We start from the raw sequence: 25,807 nt of genomic DNA on the forward strand, positions 1-25,807 counted from the left end.
TTTAATTCATGCATTTCACTATACATTAGGGTGCACAAGGAGGGAACAGAATATGAAACTGAACAGGGATTCATGGTGGGGGACAGTATATGTTTTAACTGCCCATATAGCATACAAAACTGTGGGTGCTATTAGATACATTGAAATCCAAGGGAATCTGTTCATGAAAAGGTGTCAGGTCATATAGTGCTTTGAATTATTGAGTGGGGGACTGCCCTGGCTGTTATAGAACCCCTATAGCTCCTTATTGGAGATAGTACAGTGCAAAAGGAACAGAGGAGACACCCTTTGTTCCTCCTGGGAGGGTCCAGAGTAGACTGAGGAGGTCTAGATCCTCCTCTAGAGAATCCAATGCTTCAGGACATTCTGTAGGGACCTCCATATCCAGTAGGAGGGGCAGCTCTTTTGACAGGGAATACCAACTGCTTGAACTTGAGAAAACAAGGCTTACGCTCAGGAGAGATGTTAGCCTTTGATAGAGTCCCTAGAAGTCCAGAAGGCTAGGATGAAATTGGTACTAGAGTCCCATGATTACAGCAACAGTGTCCCTAGAATCAGGGAAACTTATTTTGATAATAGGAACCAGGGCAGGATAGTCCCTCCTTACCAGAAGGGGGGTGACATCCATAAATGGACCACTGCTTTGGAGAGGGCCTGTCAAGTTCAGAGGGTCCCTCAAGAGCAGTGGGCAGCTATCCCGTGGCTCTCCTTTGCTAACAAAGATAGAGATAAGCTCCTCGCTGTTAGAGAAGGGGATGCTGACCATTACTCAGTACTGAAGAGTGCTCTCATAGATGGGTTTGGCTTAACCACCAAACAATACAGGATTAAGTTCAGAAACACCTAGAAAGCATAGGCCCAGGACTGGGTGGATTTGTAGACAGTGCTATTAGGTCTCGGGAAGGCTTCATGGAAGCAAGGTACAGGACGATGAAGGATTGTACAATTTGATTACGAAGGAGCACATCCTTAATTTTTTGGTTTGATCTGTTTATTGTCATTTCTAACAGAAATACTAAATAATACAGTAATTTCTACCAGGTGCATGGTACTTTCCATAAGGCATCTTCGCGCAAGATTGACAGGAAGACATATTACATCCACTGATTACATTCAGTGAACACCTTGCCATACATATACTTATTAATTCCGCATTGTATTCTGTTCTTCCAACAGCGTTCATAGGGACCTTGACAATTTCCCATATACTATTTAAAGATCAATGAATATACTGTATTAACAACCTAAAGCTCTTCAGGCAACAATAGGGCTCAAGCTATGTCCCCTTTAGCAGAAATTGTGTATAACCATAAAGTCATTTATCTAATACTTCTCTATATAAAACTATGTCCCATATATATGTGTTGTCACAGGAGTCACTGCATTCTTCCCAGCGTGCATAAGGCTAAATCCAATCCCTTGATTTAACTGATTTCAGGTTCTGTTTGTTGTGTGGTCTGCATTTCTGATTCAGACTGTAGTTTGAGCCACAGGGCTGCAAGAATTGTGTTCCAGATGTCCGAGAGCAGGAACTATCGTAGCCACAGTGTATCCTCCCTCTTGAGGGATACACCTCAGCCATTGTCCAATTTAGGACCGAATGGGACCAGGCAGGAGTACTGGAGGGTCCCCATTTTTCCAACGTTGTGTAATAAGTCTTTTGTGCCACTGCAAGGCCCAAATCTAAGAACCTACTTGTAGCCCTGTGTGCCTCACCACTATAGAATGAATGAAGACATTTATATAGCGCGTAGCTACTCAACTAGAGTGTCCCGGCGCTAAACAGGCCTCCCCGTCAACCCAACTGACCCCCCCTCCCCCGCAAACCATGATTAAAAGAGCTTCCTAGAGGATGGCAGATCAATGACAGAATAACCAGGTTTTAAGCTGTTTCTTAAAAATGGCTGAATCAGTCACAGTTCTCAGAGACATAGGAAGCAAGTTCCAGACCTGTGCTCCCAGGAAAATGAAGGAGCTACGGCCTGCCCGGGCACGGTATATTTTGGGAATAGAAGCTAGATTCAAGGAGGAAGATCTCAAGGTTCTTGGTGGCGCGTATTGGGTTACTCTTCGTCTGAGATAGCCTGCGCCACTCCCATGAAGGGCCTTGAAGAATAGCACCAGAGCTTAAAACCTGATCCTCTTATTTTCTTAACACACAAACTAGTTATTTGATGCGATGTATACCACTCAAAGTCACAGGGCACTGAACAGATGGTGATGGTCCATTTCCACACCATAGCAATAGTTCTTATTTTGCGTTACTTGTTCATTCAGGAATTTATCCCCTGATGAAGGGCTAATGCAAATCCGAAATGCATTGGGATGATTTACAAAGAGTGATGATCAATACTGTTACGTACATACGTCATTCATTTATTCACGAGAAGTGATTCATATTGGATGTATTTTGAATGCATACATGAATAAGTAAATTCAAGATGGAAGAAAAACTTCAGACATTTCGAAACTGAACAAAGTTGGTTATTACAAATAATGTGAATATTGTCCTGCTGTTGAAATTCAGCAGTGCACGCAAAGGACACTCCCCATGAGGGAAGCGCTATCAAGTATTTAGACACGCTTTTGATCAGAAGGCCATACCATCCTGCATGCCAACAACTAACAATAACGTGATAGCAATCAGCATATTATTCACTACAAACTTGGAGTGCGTAAGTCTAGCCATATTAATGTTTAATTTCACACATGACACATATTGCCTATCTACCTGTTTAGTAGGTACTTAATACAAGAAGAGATTGGTTTCTGCTGCTCCATGTCCTCCTTTTTTAATGTGCTGAACAGAGTACCACACTGCTGAGATTGAGCATAACAACTGCTCCTCTGTTCAATGTGCCACAATGAGTAATGTATTATAGAATTGGTGAGGGACACATATCTATACCTACCCTTTTCATATATTAGTAATTGTTTGCATATGATTGTAGTGGGGACTAACCAGTTGTAATTACTTTCTATTTCCTTCAACAGAGAATGTTGGCCATCTTTCTATGCAATCTCCAAGGCTGCACTCCATGAAGAGTCCCCTGTGGGGAACTGTGTAGAAATTAAACAAGAGCAAACTAATAACTGCAATTTTATATATTTATATCAGCTTGTCACACACATTTTGCTTGCAGACGATGAAAAGACTCCTGTGCTGTAATGAAAAGATTGTGTAACATGGCAGAAGAGCAGGCATTACTTATTGATGCTGATGACATAACTCTTTGGGGGGTGGGGGTTATCAGATCAAGCTGTTCCCATCTACAGCCTTCAGAAGTGTCCTATCGTAATGACTTTTTCATCTGACGCCTTAAAAGCAATCAAGTAGTAGGGACATCAATTGTGCATTATTGCTCAGTGAGGCTTAATTGTGAGAAATTTTGAGCAAAAAACCTACATCCATAGTTTCTTTTGTGCAGAATACTGTTTCAATGTGGCCAGTATTTTGCGACCGCCGCAAAGTACATCTGGCCCTTAGTTCTTTCTCTGTTGCCAAGAACTGCTGCTTAATCTTGAGTGTGTATGTACCACACCGACAATGCCAAGAGCTGTAGGAGGGAAATGGTGTTTGTGACAGGGTGTGAGGGTTGTGTGTATGCTCACGTATTTTAATGACACAGTCTGCAGCATCCACTGTGTACTTATGGATAAGACTCCGTTTCTGGATGTGTTTTCTTTGATTGTAACTTTGGATCCATTTGACGAATCTGCACAAACCTCCCAAACAGATAGCTCAAGTGACACATATTCTTCATGTTAAGTTCATCCAGAAACATATTGGGCGCTGGGTGATTCAGGGTAAAAGCCATTGAACCGAATTACACCACACATGGCCTGAAACTAGAATTTTACTTGGAGCAGTGCCTTGTGTGTAAATCCTCTGTGCAATTTTTATACATTTGCATTACAAAAAGCTGAAGGTGTGTTTCAAAGGGTTAATCAGTACAGGACTATTATATGAATCGTTAATCCACAGATAATTCATGGATCTGGATCTTTAAGTCCTCCGAGAATAAAACATGGGTAAAATAAATTGATTACATTGGAAGAGGGAGTGTTGTTTTACTTTCATACAGTGCAGGATTTGTGGGTTGTTGGAGGATTTGAGGACACGAGCACTCTGATTGGCAGGCAGCAGAATAATTTTTTGTAATGGTGGACGTTACATGATCCTAAAACCAAATATGTGACGTTGCGTATTTGATCACATTGTTTTGTATCTTGGTCCAACAGTGCCAGACATTTCAGGATGCGAAAGCCCTCAACCTTCAAGGTGGCATGCTCCATCTTGGGCATAGATCAAAGCTGGGCCCCAAGGAGGGTACAAAAACTATTTTAAAAATGGCAATTTTTCATGCGGGATTCACAGGTCCAAATTCAGATCTGTGAACCCGAATTTCTTTTTAGAAAATGACAGCTTTTGTTATAATTGGGCAAACCCTGGCAAAATAAGTTAAAACAATTCATTGTGCATCTAATCATAGCAAAGACCATACACTGTGAGCACTGTCGACGTCTGGGCTTTCTCAGGACCTGGCCATAATCCAAATCCCATGCTTAGACGCCACAGAAAATGGTCAAAGTCCAGGTACGAGTGATTTGTGGTACAAAGTCTTGCGCAAGGCCTGGCCACATTCTGTTCTGTGAAGGTTGAAATATTTGGTGAGCAGGGTTATCATTGCATCGGATTTCTTTGCCCACTAATCACCTCCATTCTATGTCTTTTTCCCTATGTTTGACTTGTTTCAGGTACCTCACTGGTGCAGGATATGAAGGCATGCCTGGAGGGCTCCGGCACAGAGTTCTGCGACATTACTCTACTGTTAGATGGTCACCCAAGACCTGCACACAAGGCCATCCTGGCAGCTCGCTCCAGGTACAGACAGTCACTTACCCCTCTGCTTACCACGCACTAATCCTACTTTTGAAAACTGAAATTGTCACAGATATTGTACTGATCCCAGTAGGTGAACCACCTGCACTGTAAGAACAGCACAGAATCATGAGTCTTCCGTAGCAAATGCATGGAAGAGAGTCTTGTTCAGCTCTGTTAATTTGGCCTTTTATATTGTACTTGTGCATTGTAGACTTCACAGTGGAGGCAAATCTCTGGTATGGCATTATTTAAAAAATGTATTTACATACCTTTCTTGTGCACAAAATATCTTGCACAGTCTCAAAAGGTTTTGCTGAAGAGTTTACAGATTTGATGCTAAGATGGCATATCAGAAACAAATACGATTGGACAACCGGGTAATAAACAATGCAAAATCCACCTACCACAACAATAAGACATTAAGCTCTCCCAGTTAGCCAAAGAATTATACTCTATGCTATCAGACCTTCTATCTTTCTTGGAAAAAGCTGTAATTGAATCATCTGTATAGCTGAGCACTTGTGTGTCTCTGCGAATAAATACATGAATTCTCATCAAACTTCATTATTTCTATATAGTTGGTGTTTAATGCTGGCTGCGAACCAGCCACAGAATTAAATACATTCTATCCTGTACACCAGATTGCATTTTGTGATCAAGTCTAGTAAGATCCCTGCAAGATCTGATTCCCACACACCTTTCTAAATGCCTGTCAGATACCAGACAGATGTTTGCAACATTTTAAACTGCTCTATTTCTTTAAGAATAATTTTACCCCCCTTAAGGCAGTGTCTGTCCCCTGTCTTACCTCATCCATCCTATCAGTTTAAATAAAAAAATAATTGTAATTCTTTTACCTATGCTGCATAGAGTGACTACCTTTAATGTGTCTGCCTCCTTGCATCTTGACTGTTGTAACTCTATCATAATGAACACAAGGTAGCAATTTGAAAACTGCAGTTCATTCAGAATGCTACTGCCAGGAGTTGGTTAAAGCTGAATAGGTCTTGTATCAAAAACCATTCTTTTGGTTTGGCCCATAAAACCACTTAAAGAGGGCAAATTTCATTGCTGGCTGACTGGTTTTTAAGCTGTATCAGCTTGACCTACTCTTAAGTTCTACAGATTTTCTGTGGCTACTAATAGCATAAGATATCGCGGGTGGTGGCATTGCCTTTTATGTTGAAGCCATCTGGCTTTGGAGCTTCTTTCAATGGATATAACTTACAATTTAATTCATTTAGGAGCGAAGACCTGGCACCATGCCCTCTAAATTACTACACTGCATCCACTGTGTATTATTGTTTGTCACTAACACCAACGAGCATTGGACATACAACATGCTGTAAAAACTCTTGGCTGATATACATGCTTCCAGAGAGGAGGCTACGGATGGCAGAAGTACCTAATGGTATCCTGTTTTCCCAGACAGGGTGCAGTGGAGAAGAAGCGTCTGTCCCCTCCATTTCTGTATTTATTAAATAATGCTCCTAACGGGTTTGTATATGCTGATTGCAGAGAGTCAAGGGTGCTAAAGTTGAACTTTTCCTGCAAATAATAGGCGGTGGGGCCTTCAAAGCATTTACCTTGAGGCAGCTTCTTCTAATAGCAACTGGCTTTGCCATGCAGCAAATTTTAACCATTTTCAGTAATTGGCTTGGAAAGTTGTATTTCTAGTAGTAACACTAGATGCACTAGTAATAGATTAACCTTTCAAACAATTACATAAAGAGGAGGTACTAAAGGATATCATGACATTTTATATCTTAACTAGCATTACACACACCGTAGATGTGTTGGGTTTTGTGTATGATATCTTAGAATATGTCATTACGGAAACGTCAGAGGAAAAAAGCTACTTCCAATCTAACCACTAGATGACAGATGTATGCAGAACGAGTTGAATATGTAATAGAGCTCATGCTTAAAAAACATTGCTACAGATGAGGAGTGAGCACGATGGCTGTAGTGGTTACTAGAGATGGAGGGAGCTGATTATAAAATGTTCAGATGGTTGGAAGATCCGTGGTCGGGGAAAATGGTTTTACACTCGAAGGGTGTAAGATGGGGCGTGTGAAGATACATTTACTTTATCCTTGAAGTAACAGATGGAGTGGGATTCAGTTGTTTTGCTACCGGTAGCATCAAGGAAGGCTATGCCTGCCAATTATGGGGCAGATGCCGATTTAAAGACGAGTGAGGTATAGAAGTCACAATTGAACTTTAGGGTGCACAAGTAATTAACCTCCAAACTGTGTGGCCAACTGAGTGCTGCATAGTTTGAAAACAGCGTGCTGCATAATTCGTCCGTTCCTTCTGCATTCTTGGATGGATTTTTAGGCATTGACTTTACAGTCCAACTGTGCCTCCGACCTAATGTGATATTATGTAATCAATGAAAAGGAACTATCAGAGTCCTACTGAGAGAGGTGCGTAGGCTCCACCCACGTTAGTCCTCCTGGTAACATGATTTGATAGGGCTGAATTTGTGTGCTTCCACTGAAAAGACTGCATGTGTTGCTCTTTTTAGCTTGTGGCAAGGTTTATACTAGATACAGCAGGCCTGAGTTTGTTATGGTGGCAGGCCAATAATCACAGCCATAGGCCTTATCTGTTAATCATGAAATGTTTGTAGGAAAGTACTAGGCCTGACATATTTCTTGTGATTAACGTATGTTAAAGTTGGTAGACTCTTAGGTGTGACCTCTTATTACTCTATAATAAAGCAGACAAATAGGCGTTTTGTTATATGAAATCTCACAGATTACTGTAGTAGGCAAGGGTATCAACATTGGCTGCCCTAGTCTGACACACCAGACTGGGTTTCACTGTGATGAATCTTGTTAGGCACTGTTAAGAATGATTATATATTGTTTTGAAAGCTGTATTATTAGTTTTCGCCTGCACAGCACTTGTTGTGCTTATGAAATCTATTGTATTTAATATAAATCTTAAAAGGGGCTTACATCCCACCCTCACTTTTCATTAGTTTGTGTGCTTGCCACATACTTTCCCTCCTTTTCTATTGGTTGTTGCAGGCCCTTTCCTGTTGTTCTTCCTGTGTTTTTCTTATCAGGTGCCCGAGTACTATTATTCATCCGCTGTCAAACTATTATTTTGTCCTCCGCCCTGGGGCTGCACGCATTTCAAGCGTGTTTGTTTGCCCATGTCTCCCCCAAGACACACTGACATACAGGACTAATTAGAATACTGACCATCGTGTCCCGCTCATCTGTTGAAGCGGCGGAGATGTTTCTTCCAGGTCAGAGGCACTTCTCATCCGTGCCCTCTGCATTGCTTTACCCCATCATCCTGACATACATTCCATTTAATTTTCAAGTCATCAGCACCTTAAACCTAGACATGTTGACTCTGCCAGTGCTTGTATTTTGTTGTGTTCACCCGCCCACACCCCTGTGACGTACGCACTCTATGAGCTTCTTTTGCGCCACAAGATATCAACCCCAGCTTGAGTGGCTCGCAGCACTCTTGGCTGATGTATCTTAGTTGCAGATGGTACGCAGAAGACATAAAATGTCAAACGTGGTTTCTGTGGTTGATGAAACATTTACATTTGTTTGCTTCAAGCCTTAATTCCACCCAACACCCTTTTTTAGACTTTCAGCAGTCCGCTATTAAGATCTCATTTTACCAGTTTATCTTCTGGCATTTTTATTCCAACTTTAACAGCTGAAGTTGAACATCTTTCTCTCTTCTGGCTTTGCCTGACACAAAGAGGCACATCTCTCTCTTTCTCTCTCCCTCTCCTTCTATTTGGTAGCAGTGCTCCACTTAAAGTAACGCAATCTCATATGGTCTGCCCACAGTATATCATGGTGACGGTGGACTGGAAAGTCTTGCAAGCTGTGCAGGTCTACCTAGTGTGAGGGTCAATGCGTCTTAAAATACCTATTTTAGGAAAGGCTATACAGCGTAAATAATGCTGGTGGGTTTGTGGAAGGTCTAACAGGGAGCAGTGTAACATGCTGTCATTGACTGTTTTTACATAAATTCTTTTTTGCGCAGACAAAAAAACTATTTTCTCATGCTGAGTTTATTAGTGCATTCTCAATTCTGTCACGGCGCAGACACTTCTTACTGGATCAGCACAAACACTGCAATCACTTCAATCTACAGGTAATTGAACGCTGCGGAGGTGGAAGCGGGGAGCGGGGTGGACCGCGGCCTGCTAGCTGGGGCTGGAGGGGGGAGGCACACAGAGCAACACCGGAGATGGCGCTGGCTGAGGCATTCCTGAGGGGCCCCTGTGCAGTCCGAGATGGGTGACGGCGGAAGTTTGGCATTGGTGTTCTAGCACAGGCAGAGCGGCGTGTGGAGGAGTGGGGCAGGCTACAGAAGGTGACGGTGGGGAAGTCGGTTGACCTCGGGCGGCGACAGCTTGGTGTGGCCCTGGAGGTGGATGGTATTGGGAGCAAACACGGCGGAACGGGAGCAGTGAGTAGAGAATTACATTGATTGGAACCCTGCATCGGAGAGGAGGCGGCGGAGCTTCATGAGCAACAGCAGATAACGGACTGAGGGGAGAGCGGAGAAGGGCACACGCTGCTAGCTGAGCTCAGCGGACATTAAGGCTTAGCTGGGGATCTATGAGGCACACGGACTGCAGAGCACGTTAGGATTGGACCTGGGGCCCTGGACATTGCTCAGGGTGGAGGAGAGGGGCACGGTTGAACGCAAGAGTGACCTGCGACTCGGATGTGCACTGGATTGGGCTCATGGCCATGACTGCGGAAGGTGAGGGATCAATGCTGTGGCCGTGATCAGGACGAAGTAGTGGGGTGCCGCGCCCTCAGTACCGGAGTTGGCCCGGGAGGAGTACTTCGCCTGAGTGGGCATATTGACGGTGTGAGCAGTAGCCCTGGGACTGACTGGAGGCTGCATTCCGGGGTTGAGTTGGTTAGCGGCGAGCATGAACGTGGGTGAGAGGCTCCGAGACTGGTAACGAATAGACATCACAGGGACCGTGCCCTTAACGCTCCAGACTTGCACACTCTGCATACTGAGGGTGCAATGCGGACTGGGTTAAGAGAACTTCTACGTACGGGCGCTCTTGGGGAGAGGCGCAGCTGGCCTTGTGGATCCATACTTGGGTTTTCTATCAACAACAAAGACGAGGTGAAGAGCCGGTGCATACAGAAGCGCTGACTGGAGGGTCAGATCATGGTGAAACCCAAGGGGAAGAAAGCCTGGGCACCCCAGTTATCGGACACAGAGACTCCCAGCCAAGCAGAGCAGGGAGCCCTGGAGATGCCTCAGGACCCTGGGATGCAGCAAACGTTTGCCCGCATTTTTGCGACCATAGCGGATTCTCGCACCGCTTTACAACAGGACATTGCGCAGGTGGTGACGGTCCTGGGTCTTTTGCGAGTGGATCACTCTAAGCTTGTCGATAGGGTTAAGCAAGTGGAATATAAACTCCAGGAGGTGGCGCCAGACCAGACAGCATTGGAGAGCAAAATGACGGATGCATTGGACCGGATCCAGGCACTGGAAAGACGAGCTGAGGATGCCGAAAGCAGGAATCGACTTAATAACATCCGCGTGGTGGGCCTGCCTGAAAAAGAAGAGGGAGCAGATATGGTACAGTACCTAGAGAACTGGCTGAAGACGGTGGTAGCCCCTGAGAGATTATCCTCCTTCTACACATTGGAGCGGGCACACAGGGTGCCTGCGAAGCCACCAATCCCGGGTCGTCCGCCTCGCCCGGTGGTGGCCCGGCTGCTCCACTATAGAGACAAAGATTTTTTGCTCCAGAAGGCGCGCACCGAGGGCCCATATCAGGTTGGAAACGGCAGGGTAACACTATTCCCGGATTATACTTTGGAGACACAGCGCCGTCTCGCATCCTCCCTAGCAGTTAAAAAAGAGCTCAGAACAGAGGGGCTTCAGTACTCCCTGTTGTTCCCCGCCAAACTGAGAATAATCTTGGATGGCAAAACTCAGTTCTTTGACACCCCGGATGAGGCGTGGACATGGTTAGAATCCTACAGGGCTGGGACAGATCGTACGGGACTTCAAGTATTAAACCCACCGAGAGCCCATCAACTCCGTAAATCACAACGGCTACGCCGAAGACGACAGGGGGTGCGGAAACCATCGACATCACAGAATGAGGAGGAGCGCCCAGGGGGGCTGGACGTGTTATCGGCTATATCGGGAGGCCAGCGGACCCACTTGCCGGAAGGAACGGAGTCGGAAGGGGACAAGGAGCAGTCGGACACTGAGATATCAGAAACGGACAGCCATCAAGGGCCGGCAGTCACACCAGCAACAGCGGATGGGCTACTAGATGAGTAGTGGCACGTGTATTGGGAGAACGCTGTTGGAGTGACAGGACTCTGGCGAGCTCGAGGACACTGCAGTGACTGCAGGCTGCGGGAGCTTAGTTGCCCGGGGGGGGAGGGGTTTTCGGGGATAGCCATGTAGTGCAGGGCCTGAATAAGGATGAGGGCTTCAAGGGGTCTGGAAAATGAGCAGGAAGGTAGGGGTTTCGGTGTATTACTAGGGGATTCAAGCAGGATGGGTGCAGGAGTTTGCGTGGTCGCCTGTTGGCACTGAGCACCCCCAACTGCCCATATGGCATGCCCGCAGTGACTACTGGTGGGCTTAGATGTGTGTTGCCTGTTGATATGGTTAGGACGGGGACTGGCCGTTTTGTTCTAGGACCTGTTCTGGGGGGGGGGGGGGCTGTTGGGGTTCTGGTTGGAAATAGCGTCCACTGGGATGTGTAAGCATGTGTGGAACGAAAGGTGGACATTGTTCAGTTGCAATGGGGACGTTACCTGAATTGTGTTGCGTCACTTGGAACGTGAGAGGTCTGCATACCATGATGAGGCGCCATAAAGTCCATGCCTATTTAGTCAGGAGGGGAGTACACATAGCGCTGTTGTAAGAAACCCATCTTACCAAAGCAGAAGGTCAGGCACTGCAGCGCAAGTGGAGAGGCCAGATTTTTAGTACATCATACTCTGCATTTGCACGGGGCGTTAGTTTGGGTAAGGGCAGGGGTCCCTTTTCAGGCCACGAAACAGACCATAGCCCCGGAGGGCAGATAAGTGGCGGTAGAGGGGCGATTATATGGTAGGGACATAGCGCTATGCAGCGTTTATGCACCAAACATAGAACAGGCACGCTTCCTTGATCGCATGTCGGGTATATTAGCACAATATTTGACAGGCCCAGTGGTACTGGGGGGGGGAATTTGAACTCTGTAGCAGATATATCACTGGACAGATCGCACCCCCCATTGGCAGACTCCCCCACCTTGTGGTTGGATTGGCAGAACAGATGGAATCTGGTAGATGTATGGCGCAACCACCACCTGCGAGACCGGGACTACTCCTTCTTTTCAGCGATGCACGAAATCCATGTTAGGCTAGATGCAATTTTATTTTCAACATCGATAGTGCCCACTGTAAAACGCCCAGAATATCTAGCGAGGACACTGTCAGATCCCACTTAGCGACTGCGTCCTGAAACGCTAGAAGATCTGGTCTTCCAGAGGGAAATTAGGGAGGGAATAGAGCACTAATTTGCAGACAACGAAGGAACGGCTTCTACTCGAGCAGTGGAGTGGGAAGCATTTAAGGTGGTAATAAGGGGGCTCTGTATTAGTAAGCATGTAGGTGTACGAAAGGTGTTGCTCCAAGATGTAGAGAAAGCCAAAAGTAAGTTAAGAGCTGCGGAACAGGCCAGACCGGAGCATCCGGAAGTGCAGGCGGAAGTGGTGGCGGCGAATGAGGCAGTTGCAGGGGAAATGTAGATGGATTACGAAGCTTTGATTATAAGACTTATATCACGAAGACTCATGCGGAGGGGGATAAAGCGGGAACATTGATGGCATGGTTGGCTAATCCTAATTCGAGAGGTTCTCCAATTATGGCGTTGGAAGGACAGGATGGTAACGTCATATACACTCAGCGTGAGATTCTGGAGCGATTCTTGGACTATTATAAGGCATTATATGGCAGTACATTAAAGGCGGGAGAAATAGAAATCGAAGCCTACTTAGAGAGTGTACCACTCCCGCAGTTGGAGGAGGAACAGGCAGATTCTTTAGGTCGGAACATTACTTTGGAGGAGGTTCGGAGCGCGATTAAGCATATGGCTTGGAAGAAAACTCCGGGTGTAGACGGCCTACCCATAGAATTCTACTCGCGTTATGTGGATATATTAGCCCCGCGGTTATTAACAGTTTATAACGAAGCGCGAGAACTGGGTCACCTTCCTATTTCCATGAGGGAGGCGCATATTATCGCTTTATTAAAACCAGGGCGAGAAAGCACAGATATGTCAGCGTACAGACCATTATTGATGCTGACCACGGATTATAAAATCTTGAGTCGAATATTGGCGTCCCGCCTCCTACAACATATGACCGATTTGATACATGGGGACCAGTCTGGGTTTATCTCAACTAGGAACACGGCCACGAATGTGGGGCGGTTGCTGAGAATAATGGGGGATGATCAAAAAGGCTCCTATGTGCCCACAGTACTATCAGTGGACATGGAAAAGGCATTTGATAGTTTGGAATGGCCATACTTATATAAAACATTGGGGAAGTTTGGATTGGGCGATGCGTTTGTAGGCTGGACTAGGGTGTTATATACTTCGGCAGTGGCAAGAGTGCGAGTGGGGGCATTGATTTCGTCCCAATACCAAGTAGAACGAGGAACGAGGCAGGGCTGCTCGCTGTCCCCGCTTTTGTTTGCACTGGCTATAGAGCCATTGGTGGCTAGAGCTAGACTGGGGCCCAGTTATGAGGGTCTGCAATTTAGAGGGGAACCGCAATACATTGCGCTGTAGGCGGATGACCTGCTGATGTTTTTGGCGGACACGGGGGAGCGCTGCAGGGAGCCGCAAACTTGCTATCGAAGTTTGGCGACATTTCGGCGTTGAGAGTGAATTGGAATAAGACGTGCCTGTTTCCGGTGAAGCCAGGCGGCTTAATACCTGAGCTTTCTTGGGAAGAATACACGCGGCTCTGGTAGCGGCAATTAGGAAACACTGGAGGGGAGGGATGAGTGGATCCCAAAACGACTATGGCTGGTCAGTATACAGTGATGGCGGCGGGGACCTTCAAGGCAGTTACATGCCTCTATTCCAGGATGCTAAATGAGTGACTCAAACCACTAGATAAGTTACGGGCACAATGGGAGACAGGCATTGGGAAGCCCATACTGGAATCCACATGGGGACATATCCTTTGAAGGGCCTGGAAGGGCACCAGGAATGCACGGTTCCAACTGGTGCACTTCTTCATACTACACAGAGCATACTTAACACCGGGTAAGATTCAGAAATACTTTCAGGTAGAAGATGCGGCATGTCCTAAGTGTGCGAGGGAGGGGGTGGAATTGAAGCACATGCTGTGGGAGTGCCCAAAGTTGGGAGGTTATTGGAAGGAAGTGGGAGACCTGTTAAATACAGTCACTGATCGACGATTAGATTTTTAGATTTTGATATAGGTACATGCCTGCTACATTGGGTTCCCCACACGTCCAAAACGAAGGTGACCAGTAAATTTGTGGACATGGGATTATTGCTAGCGAAAAGAGAAATAACAATGCACTGGAAGTCGAAGGAGGGTCCCAACAGTAAGAGATGGAATGCAGAGCCTAGTAAATAGGCCAGTAGTGAGAGTGTTATTAGATTCCCACAGGCACGACACTCGAACAATGAGAAAGCGTTGGAGACAGCAACGGCTTGGGAGATGCTGGTACAGTTGTCAGTTAACGGAGGACGAATGAATGGGGAGCGTTGTTACCTTAGGCGACCTTGTAATGGATGTCATCAGTGCGCTTGAATTGCAGCTGGATCATGGGATGAGTCTTAAGTATGGGCTGCATGTTTTACACACCAGTGGCGGGGGGAGGGGCGCGGGTGTTAGTTGAGGCTAGAAGAAGCTTAGTAAGTAGGTTAGTCATATCTAGAGTGCGGGGTGAAGGGTATGAGTAGATTACAGTGCCACTGTTGAGCTAGAGTACTGGCACGATAATTGATCTGTTTTACAGTGAAGTAACATAACAGTATTGGAATTGATTTGAAGAATTAAGGCAATGACCTGTACCGCATCTTGCACTTTGTCAACAAAATGTCAATAAAATATGTTTTTTAAAAAAAATAGGTGATTGAATATAAAATCACTGTTCGGCTCTTTAGAAACACTTTTGTCTTCTTTTGATTACTGCTATACAGTTACAGAATAATTGGCCTATTCTAATGGCCAGCAAGTCAACTCGCAATTTTTACATTTATATTTCAATTTTATAGTGTTTGCCGAGCAACTTGTCACTGAGTGGAGCCTCCACCTAAGAATACAGTAACAGGTGCGGGTGACAAAATAGAACAAGAAAACATAGTGATACCAGGTAGATATCATAAAAGTTGAAGGGAAGGGTGACCTACACATCCTGGTTGTTGAATGATATAAAACATTTATTGGTTATTGTCCTGTTCAAAACATCAACAAGCAGTTTAATACATTGTGTATGAACAATGCTCGAGGCCAGTGCATCCAGTCTTATGCAAGGAAATCTTAACACGTTGCACTCTGAAATTAACAACTCGCAGTACCCCTTTCCCCCCTTCCCCAAATCCAATTGGTCCATCTCATGGGCACCTCTGGTAGCGTCTAGTCATAGTGGGCCCACCTGGTGGTTGAATGCTTGAAGGAAAAAAATCAAATCCCCAGGTGCTGCTGTAAAGGAGTTACTGGTTCTTACTACAGCTTTTCACGAAGTACAGACCACAGATCAATGGTTAGAGCTGTAATATCAAGCACTAACAGCACAATAATGATGGGTGGAATGCTTGAGTTGATCTCACCCGATAGTAGTCCTTTTAAGACACATCCAGTTTCTCTGATTTTCTCTTGTCTGTGCCATTACCGAGACCAGCCACATGCAAGTCAGTCACGCTTCTGCCCCATAAAGGATACTCCTATCCAAACTGTTAGGCTACTTTCCAGCTGAATAGAAACACAGACCACTCCATCCTGGTGTCGGTTTTATGGGGACTCATCAGAGCGGTGCAGCTTTAGCCCAGTGGCATACCACTTTTTGACCCCACCTCGGGGCATAGTCCAGCTACTTAAGGACACCTAGGTGTAGTGGGAATGCACATCTTTGGGTTCAAAGTGCATCTCATTGATGTCAGATACTGCTTACCCACAACTCGCATAGTGCTGACTCTGCACTCACACACCATTGACATACCTCTAACCCAGCACTCACATTCTTCTCACCCTCCACCCTCACCTCTCACCCTGAACTCAAACCACTCATCCTGCACTTATTGACATACTTCTCACCCTATACACTCACACCACTTACTCTGTACAGGGTCACCTTGTACACTCACACAATTCTCATTCTGCATTTAACACACAGCAATCCTCATGCATTAGGGCACTTTCACCCTGCACTCAGACACTTATTAACCTTCATTCATGCACCACTTACCCTGCACATAGAACCCTCATACCATTCTACCTGCACTCATACACTGTTCCCACACCGCTTAACTTGTTACTAATCCCGTAGAGAAAACGTAATGAATTTACCAATGCTTGTTCTAGATATGGTTACCCGTTTAAGTGGACTTTAATAGGCCTGTGTTGGGTAAAGCCAATGTTAAAGAGTAATGGCTTCATCAGTTTATTGTGAAAAGCATGCAGATTTCATAGATTGATTTGTTTATTATGGAACAGAAGGCCTGACATACTTACTGTGAAAAACATATGTAAGACAATAGGCTTTTAAAGATGGATTGTATTACACTGTGCTAAAACCGGTAGGCAAGTATTTTGTTTCATTTCAGAGATTACTATAGTAGACAAGGGTGTTGGTGATCTACACAAACAGACTGTGGGGATAAAAGATATGCCCTACAATAAAACTTATTGGGCTGGTTAGGAGAGACAGTATTTTGCTTTGCCAACTGTAATTATGTATACATTTTGTACTTTTATGACTGTATGCCAGATGGTTGCCTTGTGGAAAGCTTACACTCAATACAATGGGCTTAAGTTGGTTATAGTGCCAAGCTAATGATAAAGGCTATATGCCTGATTTTTTTATTATGAAAAGGTACGCTGGCCATATTGATTGTGAAATTATATGTTAGTCAATAGGCATTTAAAGGTGGAAAGGTATTACTTTGAATGAAAGCTTACAGATTTTTTTTGTTGCTCGGGATCTCATAGGTTTCCTTTGTAGGCAAAAGCTTTGGTGTTGATTACCCTCTTGTGGCAAACGAGGAGTATAGAAGATGTGTACTGTGAGAATCCTTGTTAAGTCATTTTAGGAGAGATACTATTTTGTTTTGCAACTGTAATTTAGTATACATTTTAAATTGTATGACTGATGGTTATCTTGTGGGAAGGCTTATGCTCAGTACAGTATACCTGAGTTGGTAAAGGTGACAAGCCAATGATAACCGCTGCAGGCCTGATAGTTGTGCATGAAAATTTTATAGCTGATGCCATAGGTCTGGCCTGTTTATTGTGAAAAGCATATGGCAATCCAGTAGGCCTCTAGCAGTGCATTGTCGTCACATTATGTTACAGGCCATAGAAAGGTATTTGGTTACATGTAATCTCAGAAATTTGATCGAAGGCAAGCGTTAATATGTTGGTTACCCACGCTAACAAGCCCTGAGAGTAGAATTTCACAGTGATGATTCTTGTTAGGCCCTATTAAGAGGGGCTGTTTACTGTTTTGGCATGTTACTTTACATATGGTTGTAATTTTATAAATGACTGCCTGATGGTTGCCAGCTCCCGGGCACTTCTGGAGTCCTGGCTTGTATATAGTGTCAAGCCATTGGTAGAGGGGTAGAGGCCTTATCTGTTCACTTGTAAATGTTATGTCAGATTCCATAGGTGTGGTCTGTTTATAATTAAAGGTAATGACAAAGCAAGTAGGGCATGCTTACGTATTGTAAAAAGTATTTGTAAAAAGGCCCTGAGCTTTTAACGGTGGTTAGTTACTGTGCAAGAGTCTGTAGGAAGGCATTTTATAACATTGCATCTTGCAGATTACTGTAGTAGGCAAGGGTTTTGGTGCTGGTAACGCACCTGAACAAATCCCGGGGCTAGACTGTTCACACTATGGTAATTATTAATCGATTTTTTCAGTAGGGATTTTGTATTAGTTTGACAATTGTATTTTGTACTTATTGGAATTTCTACATATTTGTAAAGTGTACCTGATGGTTGCTTTGTGGAAAGGCATATGTACTAACATAGCAGGGCTGAGTTGCTTATGGTGACAAGCCAATGATAAGGTTTATTAAGGGCTTGATTGTTTGTAATGAAATGTCTGACATATTGATTGTGGAAAGCGTGTGTTGAAGTCAATTGGCATTCAAGGGTGGAAAGGTATTACTCTGAATTAAGATCTACAGAAAGTTAGTTTGTCATATGGAATTGGTTGTGTGATGGAACGAGTTCCTCAACAACGCCTCCCTTAACAACTCGGTCTCTACATCGACCGCGTCATAACCACGAGTGTCTTCACCACGCATTCCTTTACCACAGTTTTTCCTAGTAAAAGCATGCTTTGGTAAACGCCTATCCATGGCTAAGATTACCACCCCCCTCTTTCTCAGACCTAAATACACCCCCCAACCTCCTAGAAACTACCCCAAACCCCTGTGACTCCCTATAAACGACCCCAAACCCCCACCCCCTAAAAACTACCCCGAAGCCCCCACCCCCTAAAAACTAACACAACCCCCACCCCCTAAAAACTAACCCAAAACCCTACCACCACCGAAAAACCAACATGATCCCCCACCCCCTAAGAAATAAAACAAACCCCCACCCCTAAAAACGAACCCCTCCCACCCCCCTAAAAACTGACACAAACCCCCCACCCCTAGAAACTACCCCGAACCCCTCCCACCCCCTAAAAACCAACATGAACCCCTCCACCCACCCCCGATCCCCTCTCACCTGTCCTGTCCGATGCTCTTTTCAACTCCGCCCATCCAAAAACTAGACCGACTTAGCCTTAACCACGCACATACGTGGTTAAGGCTAAGTCATCGTTCGGGCAAGTCGTTGTTTGGCTTGCGTAACTTCGGAACTCGTTGTTCTGGAATCGTTGTTCAGGATGTTTCCCTATGGAATTCCACAGATTAGCATAGTATGCAGGCATTTTGATGCTGATAACTCCTTTTGACAAAAGGTGGAAAAAGATGATTTGTACTATCCAAACCCTTGCTGTGTCATCTTAGGAGAGATGGTATTTTGCTTCTCCAACTGTAATTTTGTATTCTATGTAATTTTGTGGCTGTATGCCTGATGGTTAGCTCGTGAAAAAGTATATGCTCTGTACAGGAGGCATCCGTCTGTTATGGTGATAAGCCAATGATAACAGCTACGGGCCAGATTGGTTCACTAGGAACAAATATTTCTGTTGCCATAGGTCTGATCTGTTTATTATGAAACGTTATAATAAGCACATTTGGCTTAACATATTGATTGTGATGAGCACATGTTAAAATCAGCAGGCTATAAGAATGGATTGCTATTTCTCTCTATCAAAGCTTACAGATAGGTATTTTGTTACACAACATATCAATGACCTTTGTAGGGAATGACTTTGTTGTTTGTTACTGCCTCTGACAAACTCGGGGGCAGAAGATTTGTACAGTAACGATTTGTGTTACATTCTTTTATTAGATGACTGCCAGGAGCTTGGAATACAAAAATCATTAAATGATACATACATCCATATATATAAGTATATATCCATATAGCTACATAGAGGGCCATGGAGTCCACTCTGTTCTACCATTGGTCTGCCTGAATATAATGTACACTGCTTCCATCCATGACAGAGAACTGCATGGGGTAATGTTTCAGTCTGCATCAGTCATTGGCTGTGAATGTTGGCAATTTCGGATCATGTGTGCACATTTACCTCAAAACGAGTGTGCTTCAGTGTCATGGCTGGTCGGCCAGTTTGGTTTTTAATGGTCTTCTTTTATAGTTTCCCTTACATTTCTTTGCTACACCAACTTTTTATTTTATTGTTTCTTCAGAGGATAGTACTCCGTACAGTGCAGACTGGTTCCAAGCTTACCACTCATTTAATCTGCAATATGCCATATTCCACGTGGCCACTTCCTCCAACACCAGTTGCTATGCTGAGTTTTTTTATTGCAAATATATGTCCGCTGTGTTTAGAAGGCAGCATGTTTTCTTTTTTCTACTTGTATTCCTTTCATTTATCTCTGAAATGGTGCAAGTTTGTATGTGTTTTATTGCGGTTGCATCTGAGCATGAATGAAAGTATGAGTCCGTGGAATGATGAATAGATACATAGGTGCACAGTTGAGCGTCAGAGTGCATGTCTGATGACTGATTGAGTGTTTACACCTATAAGTGACACAAAAGGCACTTTCATTCATAAGTCTGTTCTTTTGGCTTTGCCAGTGCTTGTTATCGTTTTAAACCGCTCTCCCACTGTTCATTTTTATCAGAATCGGAAAGAAAAACTCACACTGTAAGCATTGTGCAATAGCTTACAAAAGTCAATGCAATAGAACGGTAAAAAACATAAAAATAATAACAATATAAATATGTAATGTCACTCTTTATCTCCATTTTCCACTTTAATATTTTTGTTTCAATTCAGAAACCCGTAAACATTGTGGATGTTGCTTGATCAAGGTTCAGATTAGTCAAGTACACTAAGGTGGATTTTGTCGTCTGTCCATGATGTGTTATTTATATGTGAATGTTTTGTTGGCAGTTACTTTGAAGCAATGTTCCGCTCCTTCATGCCTGTGGATGGGCAGGTGAACATCTCAATTGGTGAAATGGTCCCCAGCAAACAAGCTTTCGAGTCCATGCTGCGCTACATTTACTATGGAGAAGTGAACATGCCGCCAGAAGATTCCCTGTATCCTTTTCCTTCATGTTCTACTAACTTAAAATATAACTGTGCCTAGAGTTTCTTCAAATCATTTATTTCCTTCCAAGCAGCCAGCTGGAAGCGGAGGTTTTTAATGGCACTGTATTTTCCATTGTTGACAAAGGTTTTCATGACTGCCCGTCAAATGGTGCAAACTTTGCATCAGTGCAAAACACTGCAGTTGCACTCTGCACCCCTTTTGCTGCTTGCCTGATAGAGAATGGAGCAAATAGGGCTGAGTATGTGACATGTTGGGTTACTCCTGACATGCCTTTGACTTTCGTTCTGTTCTGCAAGTATATTTAAAGGCTTGATGGAAAATTGACTTTTCCCTCCGTGTTATGGAGAGCGTAGGGACTATGTCACCGAAGACGCTCCCTCCCCCACATCAGCTGTTGCAAATGCTGGGACAAAACTTCTTTGTGATTATAGAGGACAATATGCTGCACTCTGTTTGCACTAAATAACCTTTGAATAATGTGCTTTTAAGTATTGTGAACGTTTTATCCCTAACTCACGCTCCAGATACCTGTTTTCAGCTCCATACTATTATGGCTTCTTCAACAATCGACTTCAGGCGTACTGTAAGCAGAACCTCGAAATGAATGTGACTGTGGAGAATGTGCTTCAGGTAACTGCCTCCATACTCGATTGTGTCCATCCTGAATTAACTCTTCAGGAGGAGTATTGGAGACCACTATTGTGGTCATGGGGAAGTGTGTAAGGGGATATGCCCTGCACAACACCATTCAAGTACAACAACACTAGCAGCCCCTCAACACAGCAGTTACCCGCATCCATCTTCCTGGATACTAACCCATATTCCCATGCAGTCACTACTTTCCCCATTCTCCCTCAAGAATCATTATCCATGTACTGAACAGCATGAACATAAAGTCTACCCTGCCTCAAAAACACCCATACTTCCCTATAGACACTTCACACAGACTATCAACTGATCCTGTAGAAAAGATAACTTTCTCAGCCCAACTGCTTCCTCCCCACACAGAGCTGTGACATCACTTCCCTTGAACAAAGCCAGAGTACAATGGTCCAGGCTTGCTATGAAAGATTATTTAGTGACAAGGTCTAAATTGTATAACTCAAACGAGTAAGGGTTATAATTGTGGAACTTCCACCAGAAGTTACGCCATTTAGTCCCCAACACCAATTTCCGCTATTGTATGATTAATACATTTATTCTGAGTTCTAGCAACCTCCTTTCTCCAGTATTAGGGGTGTCTTTCATAGATTCACATGCTTGAATATTCCCCGTCGTCGAAGTGGGAGTCCCACGGTACATAAATAGCAGTAATATATGCATGTATACATGAGAAATACAATAAATAAAATATACATACATACATATAATGCAATAGAAAAGTAAACTTGAAAAAGTACCATAGAACAGAATAGGCCCATTGAAAAGCCCAAGGGAGAAGTCACTTTAGTAACATATTAGAGTCATTATGTGTTGGTCCACATTCCAGCCAATCAGGCTGTAGCCTCCTCTAGAACCTTCTCCTCAGAAGCCCAAGTCCTCAGATTTTCTACCGCACGTCGTGTGAAGGGAGTCTCCCTGAGCTCTGCTCAGTTTTCACCAGTTCTAGCTGTTTTTCTCTTCAAAAATGTCATCTACAAAGAAAACCTTGTTCAAGGCCTGTCCATCCTGTGGTAAATTGCGTCTTTTTCATGAGGACCCACACAGTAAGTGCATTTACTGTCTTTACCCGGATCATAATGCCTCTACCTGCAAGTTCTGTCGCACTTTTCCCCCTAAGACTTTGAGGGATAGAGAGGCCCGTCTCCTTCTATGGTTGCAGAGGTTGAAAACTTCAGAAAATGTGCTTTCTGATGCTGAGAGTATGTCATCTGGATTTTCTAAATCCTCACAGAAGCGTGGGTCTGAGACCGAAGTACCCTCTCCTTTTCTAAAGAAAAGTAAAATGTTGGGGTCTTTTAAGGCTGTCTCCCCACAGGATTTGCTTCAGGGCGCGCCTACGGGACCTGGCTCTCTGGCGAAACCCCAAATTATGCCCTCCTCTTCAAAAACGGGCACCGGCTCGTCGACGGGCTCGTCGACGCGTCCGTCGACGTCCTCAGCAACCACTAAATCAGTCACGGTTGTTTCTACGTCGACGACCACTTGTTCTCTGTCAACCAGCTCCGTGACGACGACGACCATCTCGTCGACGAGCAGCCACGAGGTGAGGCCCATCTCTTCGATTATAAAGATATCGTCAACGATCAAACCGTCGACGAAGAAGTCCTCGTCGACGCGCCTACCGTCGATGGGTCCTCCGTCGACGAAGAATAAGCCATCGTCGTCGACGACCGCTCTGACGACGGGATCTTCCTCGTCGACGAGTGCTTCGTCGACGCCCGCCTCGTCGACGAGTGCTTCGTCGACGCCGGCCTCGTCGACGCCTGCCTCGTCGACGGCAACAACATCGTCGACGGTGACCGCTCCGTCGACGGCAACTTTATCGTCGACGAAAGCATCTTCGTCGACGGCGAAAAGTACACCGTCGACGACGTCGTCGACGACCAAAAAATCAACGTCGACCAAGAAATCCCTGCCAATTCGTACGCCTGTTTCTGCGGCGGCAACGGCGCATGATCGTCAGAGTGGTGCTAAGACTGTGGAGATCTCGTCGACGGGCTCGTTGACGTCGCACCAGCCTTTACAGACTACTACCACTTTTAGGGTAGCTACGGCCTCGTCTCTCAAGTCTGTTCCACTCATTCAGTTAAGTCCGAGAAGGAGTGGATCTCAGCCTCCGGATAAATTACTCCAGTCTGGAGAAGAGGAATCGGGAAATGACTCTGACATAGATCAAGTTTATGAACCAGCATCCAGTCCTTCTGAATTACACATTAAATGTCAGGAATACACTGACGAGGATGAGGATGAACATACTAACGTCGAAGATGGGAATGAACTTTTTCCACTTGATGTGGCAGAACCAACTACTTATGAACAGGTTACACAAATTCCTTTGTCTTTGGTACAAAACCTGCAACATATGCTGGACGACTACAATCGTAGGTTTCCACCATCATTACCTACTTCTCCAGCACCACAAGCGCCCCGGCAGTCTCCGACGCCTCGGCCAAAGTCTCCGACACCTCGACCTCCGTCTCCAGCACCACGACCTTCGTCTCCAGCGCCTCGACCTCAAGCTCCGGCGCCGGTTGCACCTCCGTCTCCATCGGGTGTTGGTTCGGATCATGGGAACCAGACTCCTCATGACCCTGCAGATACTGACACCGATGATGACATGCAAGATTGGGACAATTATAAGGCACAGACGCCTTCTACTCCACCGGCATCGCCAAGAGCTTCTCCACCAGTAGATATCGCAAGTTTTCATAACCTTATGGTTCGTGCTGCAAAGAGGTTCCATTTAACAATCGAGGCACAACAAACAGATTGTTTTCTTTACGATTTTAAGGACTTACCTCAGAAACAAACCCATACCATTCCTATCATAGACCACATATGGGAAGAAGGTCTAAAGTTAATGGAACGTCCAAACTCAATACCAGCTGTTCTGCCCAGATTGGACAAAAAATATAAAGCGCCTCCTTCTTCTCCGGCCTGTTTAGTTTCCCAACCTAAAGCGGATTCAGTCATTACTCAGGCTGCACAAAAGAGGTCTCGAAATCCGGCCATACCTCTGACATCTCCGCCTGATCAGGATGGCCGAAAATTAGACTCCATTGGTAAAAAATTTACCACTATGGCAGCGACAACCGTGAGAGCATCCAACGCCTTGGCTATTCTAGGTCGCTACGACCGACAAATGTGGTCTGAGATTGCTGGTCTGATCCCTCAGATGCCCGATTCCATCCGGGATGAAGCGCAGGCCATCATTCTCGAAGGGGAAAGAATTTCGGCAGAAATAATCGACTGTGCCGTCGATATATCCTCCACTGGTTTCCGCCAACTAGCGGGTGCAGCAGTCTTGCGCCGTCAAGGCTGGCTAAAATCAACCACCTTCCGTCCGGAGGTTCAATCCAGGGTTTTGGATTTACCCTACGACGGCGAATCTTTATTCGGAAAACACGTTGATGATGCTTTGGAATTGATAAAGAAGGACACGGACACAGCAAAGTCCTTAACAACTTTACAATTTCGGAAAAAGCCTTTTCGTGGGGCACGTGGTAGAGGAGGAGGAACCTCTACTTTTCGTGGAACGGGTCAATATCGATCATACCACTACAATGATAACAGACAGAGGGGCTCCTATCAGTCCCAGGGTCGTTCATCCAACTCCAGACCTTACCAACGTAAGTCCAATTACAGAGGTGGTGCAAACACCAACAAAAAACAGTGACAATCCATAATTTTACCCTCATCCCATTGTACATCTTGGAGGTCAGATCTCAAAGTTCTTCTTCAATTGGTCCAACATAACCACCGACCGATGGATCTTGGACATTGTTTCAAAAGGACATACTCTGGAATTCACGAAATTCCCCCCCACTCGTCCACCTTCGGGTCCACCTTCTCCCCATTTCAAGGAACTGATGGTTCAGGTGAAGCTATTGATCCAGAAAGGAGCCATAGAAGTGGTACCGCAAGGTCAACACGGCAGGGGATTTTATTCCTGCTTTTTTCTCGTGAAGAAAAAATCAGGAGAGTGGCGTCCCATCTTAGACTTGAGGGCTCTGAACAAGTTCATCGCCTCAAAGACTTTTCAGATGCTAACCCTGCTTCAAATCTTGAATTTCCTCATTCCAGGAGAGTTCTTTTCTTTTCAACAATAGACCTTCAAGATGCATATTTCCATGTACCTATTCACCCCAGTCACAGGAAATATCTCCGTTTTACAGTCGGCCGATTTCATTATCAATTCAAGGTCCTACCATTTGGCCTTCGATCAGCACCAAGGGTTTTTACCAAATTTCTCGCCACGGTCGCTGCCCATCTGCGTCTACAGGGCATCCAGTTCTATCCGTATCTGGA

General features: G+C 44.9%; 1 protein-coding gene across 2 annotated transcripts in view; it reads left to right on the top strand.

Moving 5' to 3' along the window:
* The window catches only part of LZTR1 (leucine zipper like post translational regulator 1), a 212,254-nt gene that overhangs the window by 148,019 nt on the left and 38,428 nt on the right, over window positions 1–25,807 (top strand). For both annotated transcript variants that reach the window (XM_078667052.1, XM_078667051.1), the window contains 3 exons: window positions 4,759–4,885; window positions 20,674–20,823; window positions 21,361–21,466. In XM_078667052.1, coding sequence (XP_078523178.1) covers window positions 4,759–4,885; window positions 20,674–20,823; window positions 21,361–21,466 — 383 coding nt within the window. The remainder of the gene's footprint in view (window positions 1–4,758; window positions 4,886–20,673; window positions 20,824–21,360; window positions 21,467–25,807) is intronic.

Source organism: Lissotriton helveticus, chromosome 11 (assembly GCF_964261635.1).
Source record: "Lissotriton helveticus chromosome 11, aLisHel1.1, whole genome shotgun sequence".
Lineage (NCBI taxonomy): Eukaryota > Metazoa > Chordata > Amphibia > Caudata > Salamandridae > Lissotriton > Lissotriton helveticus.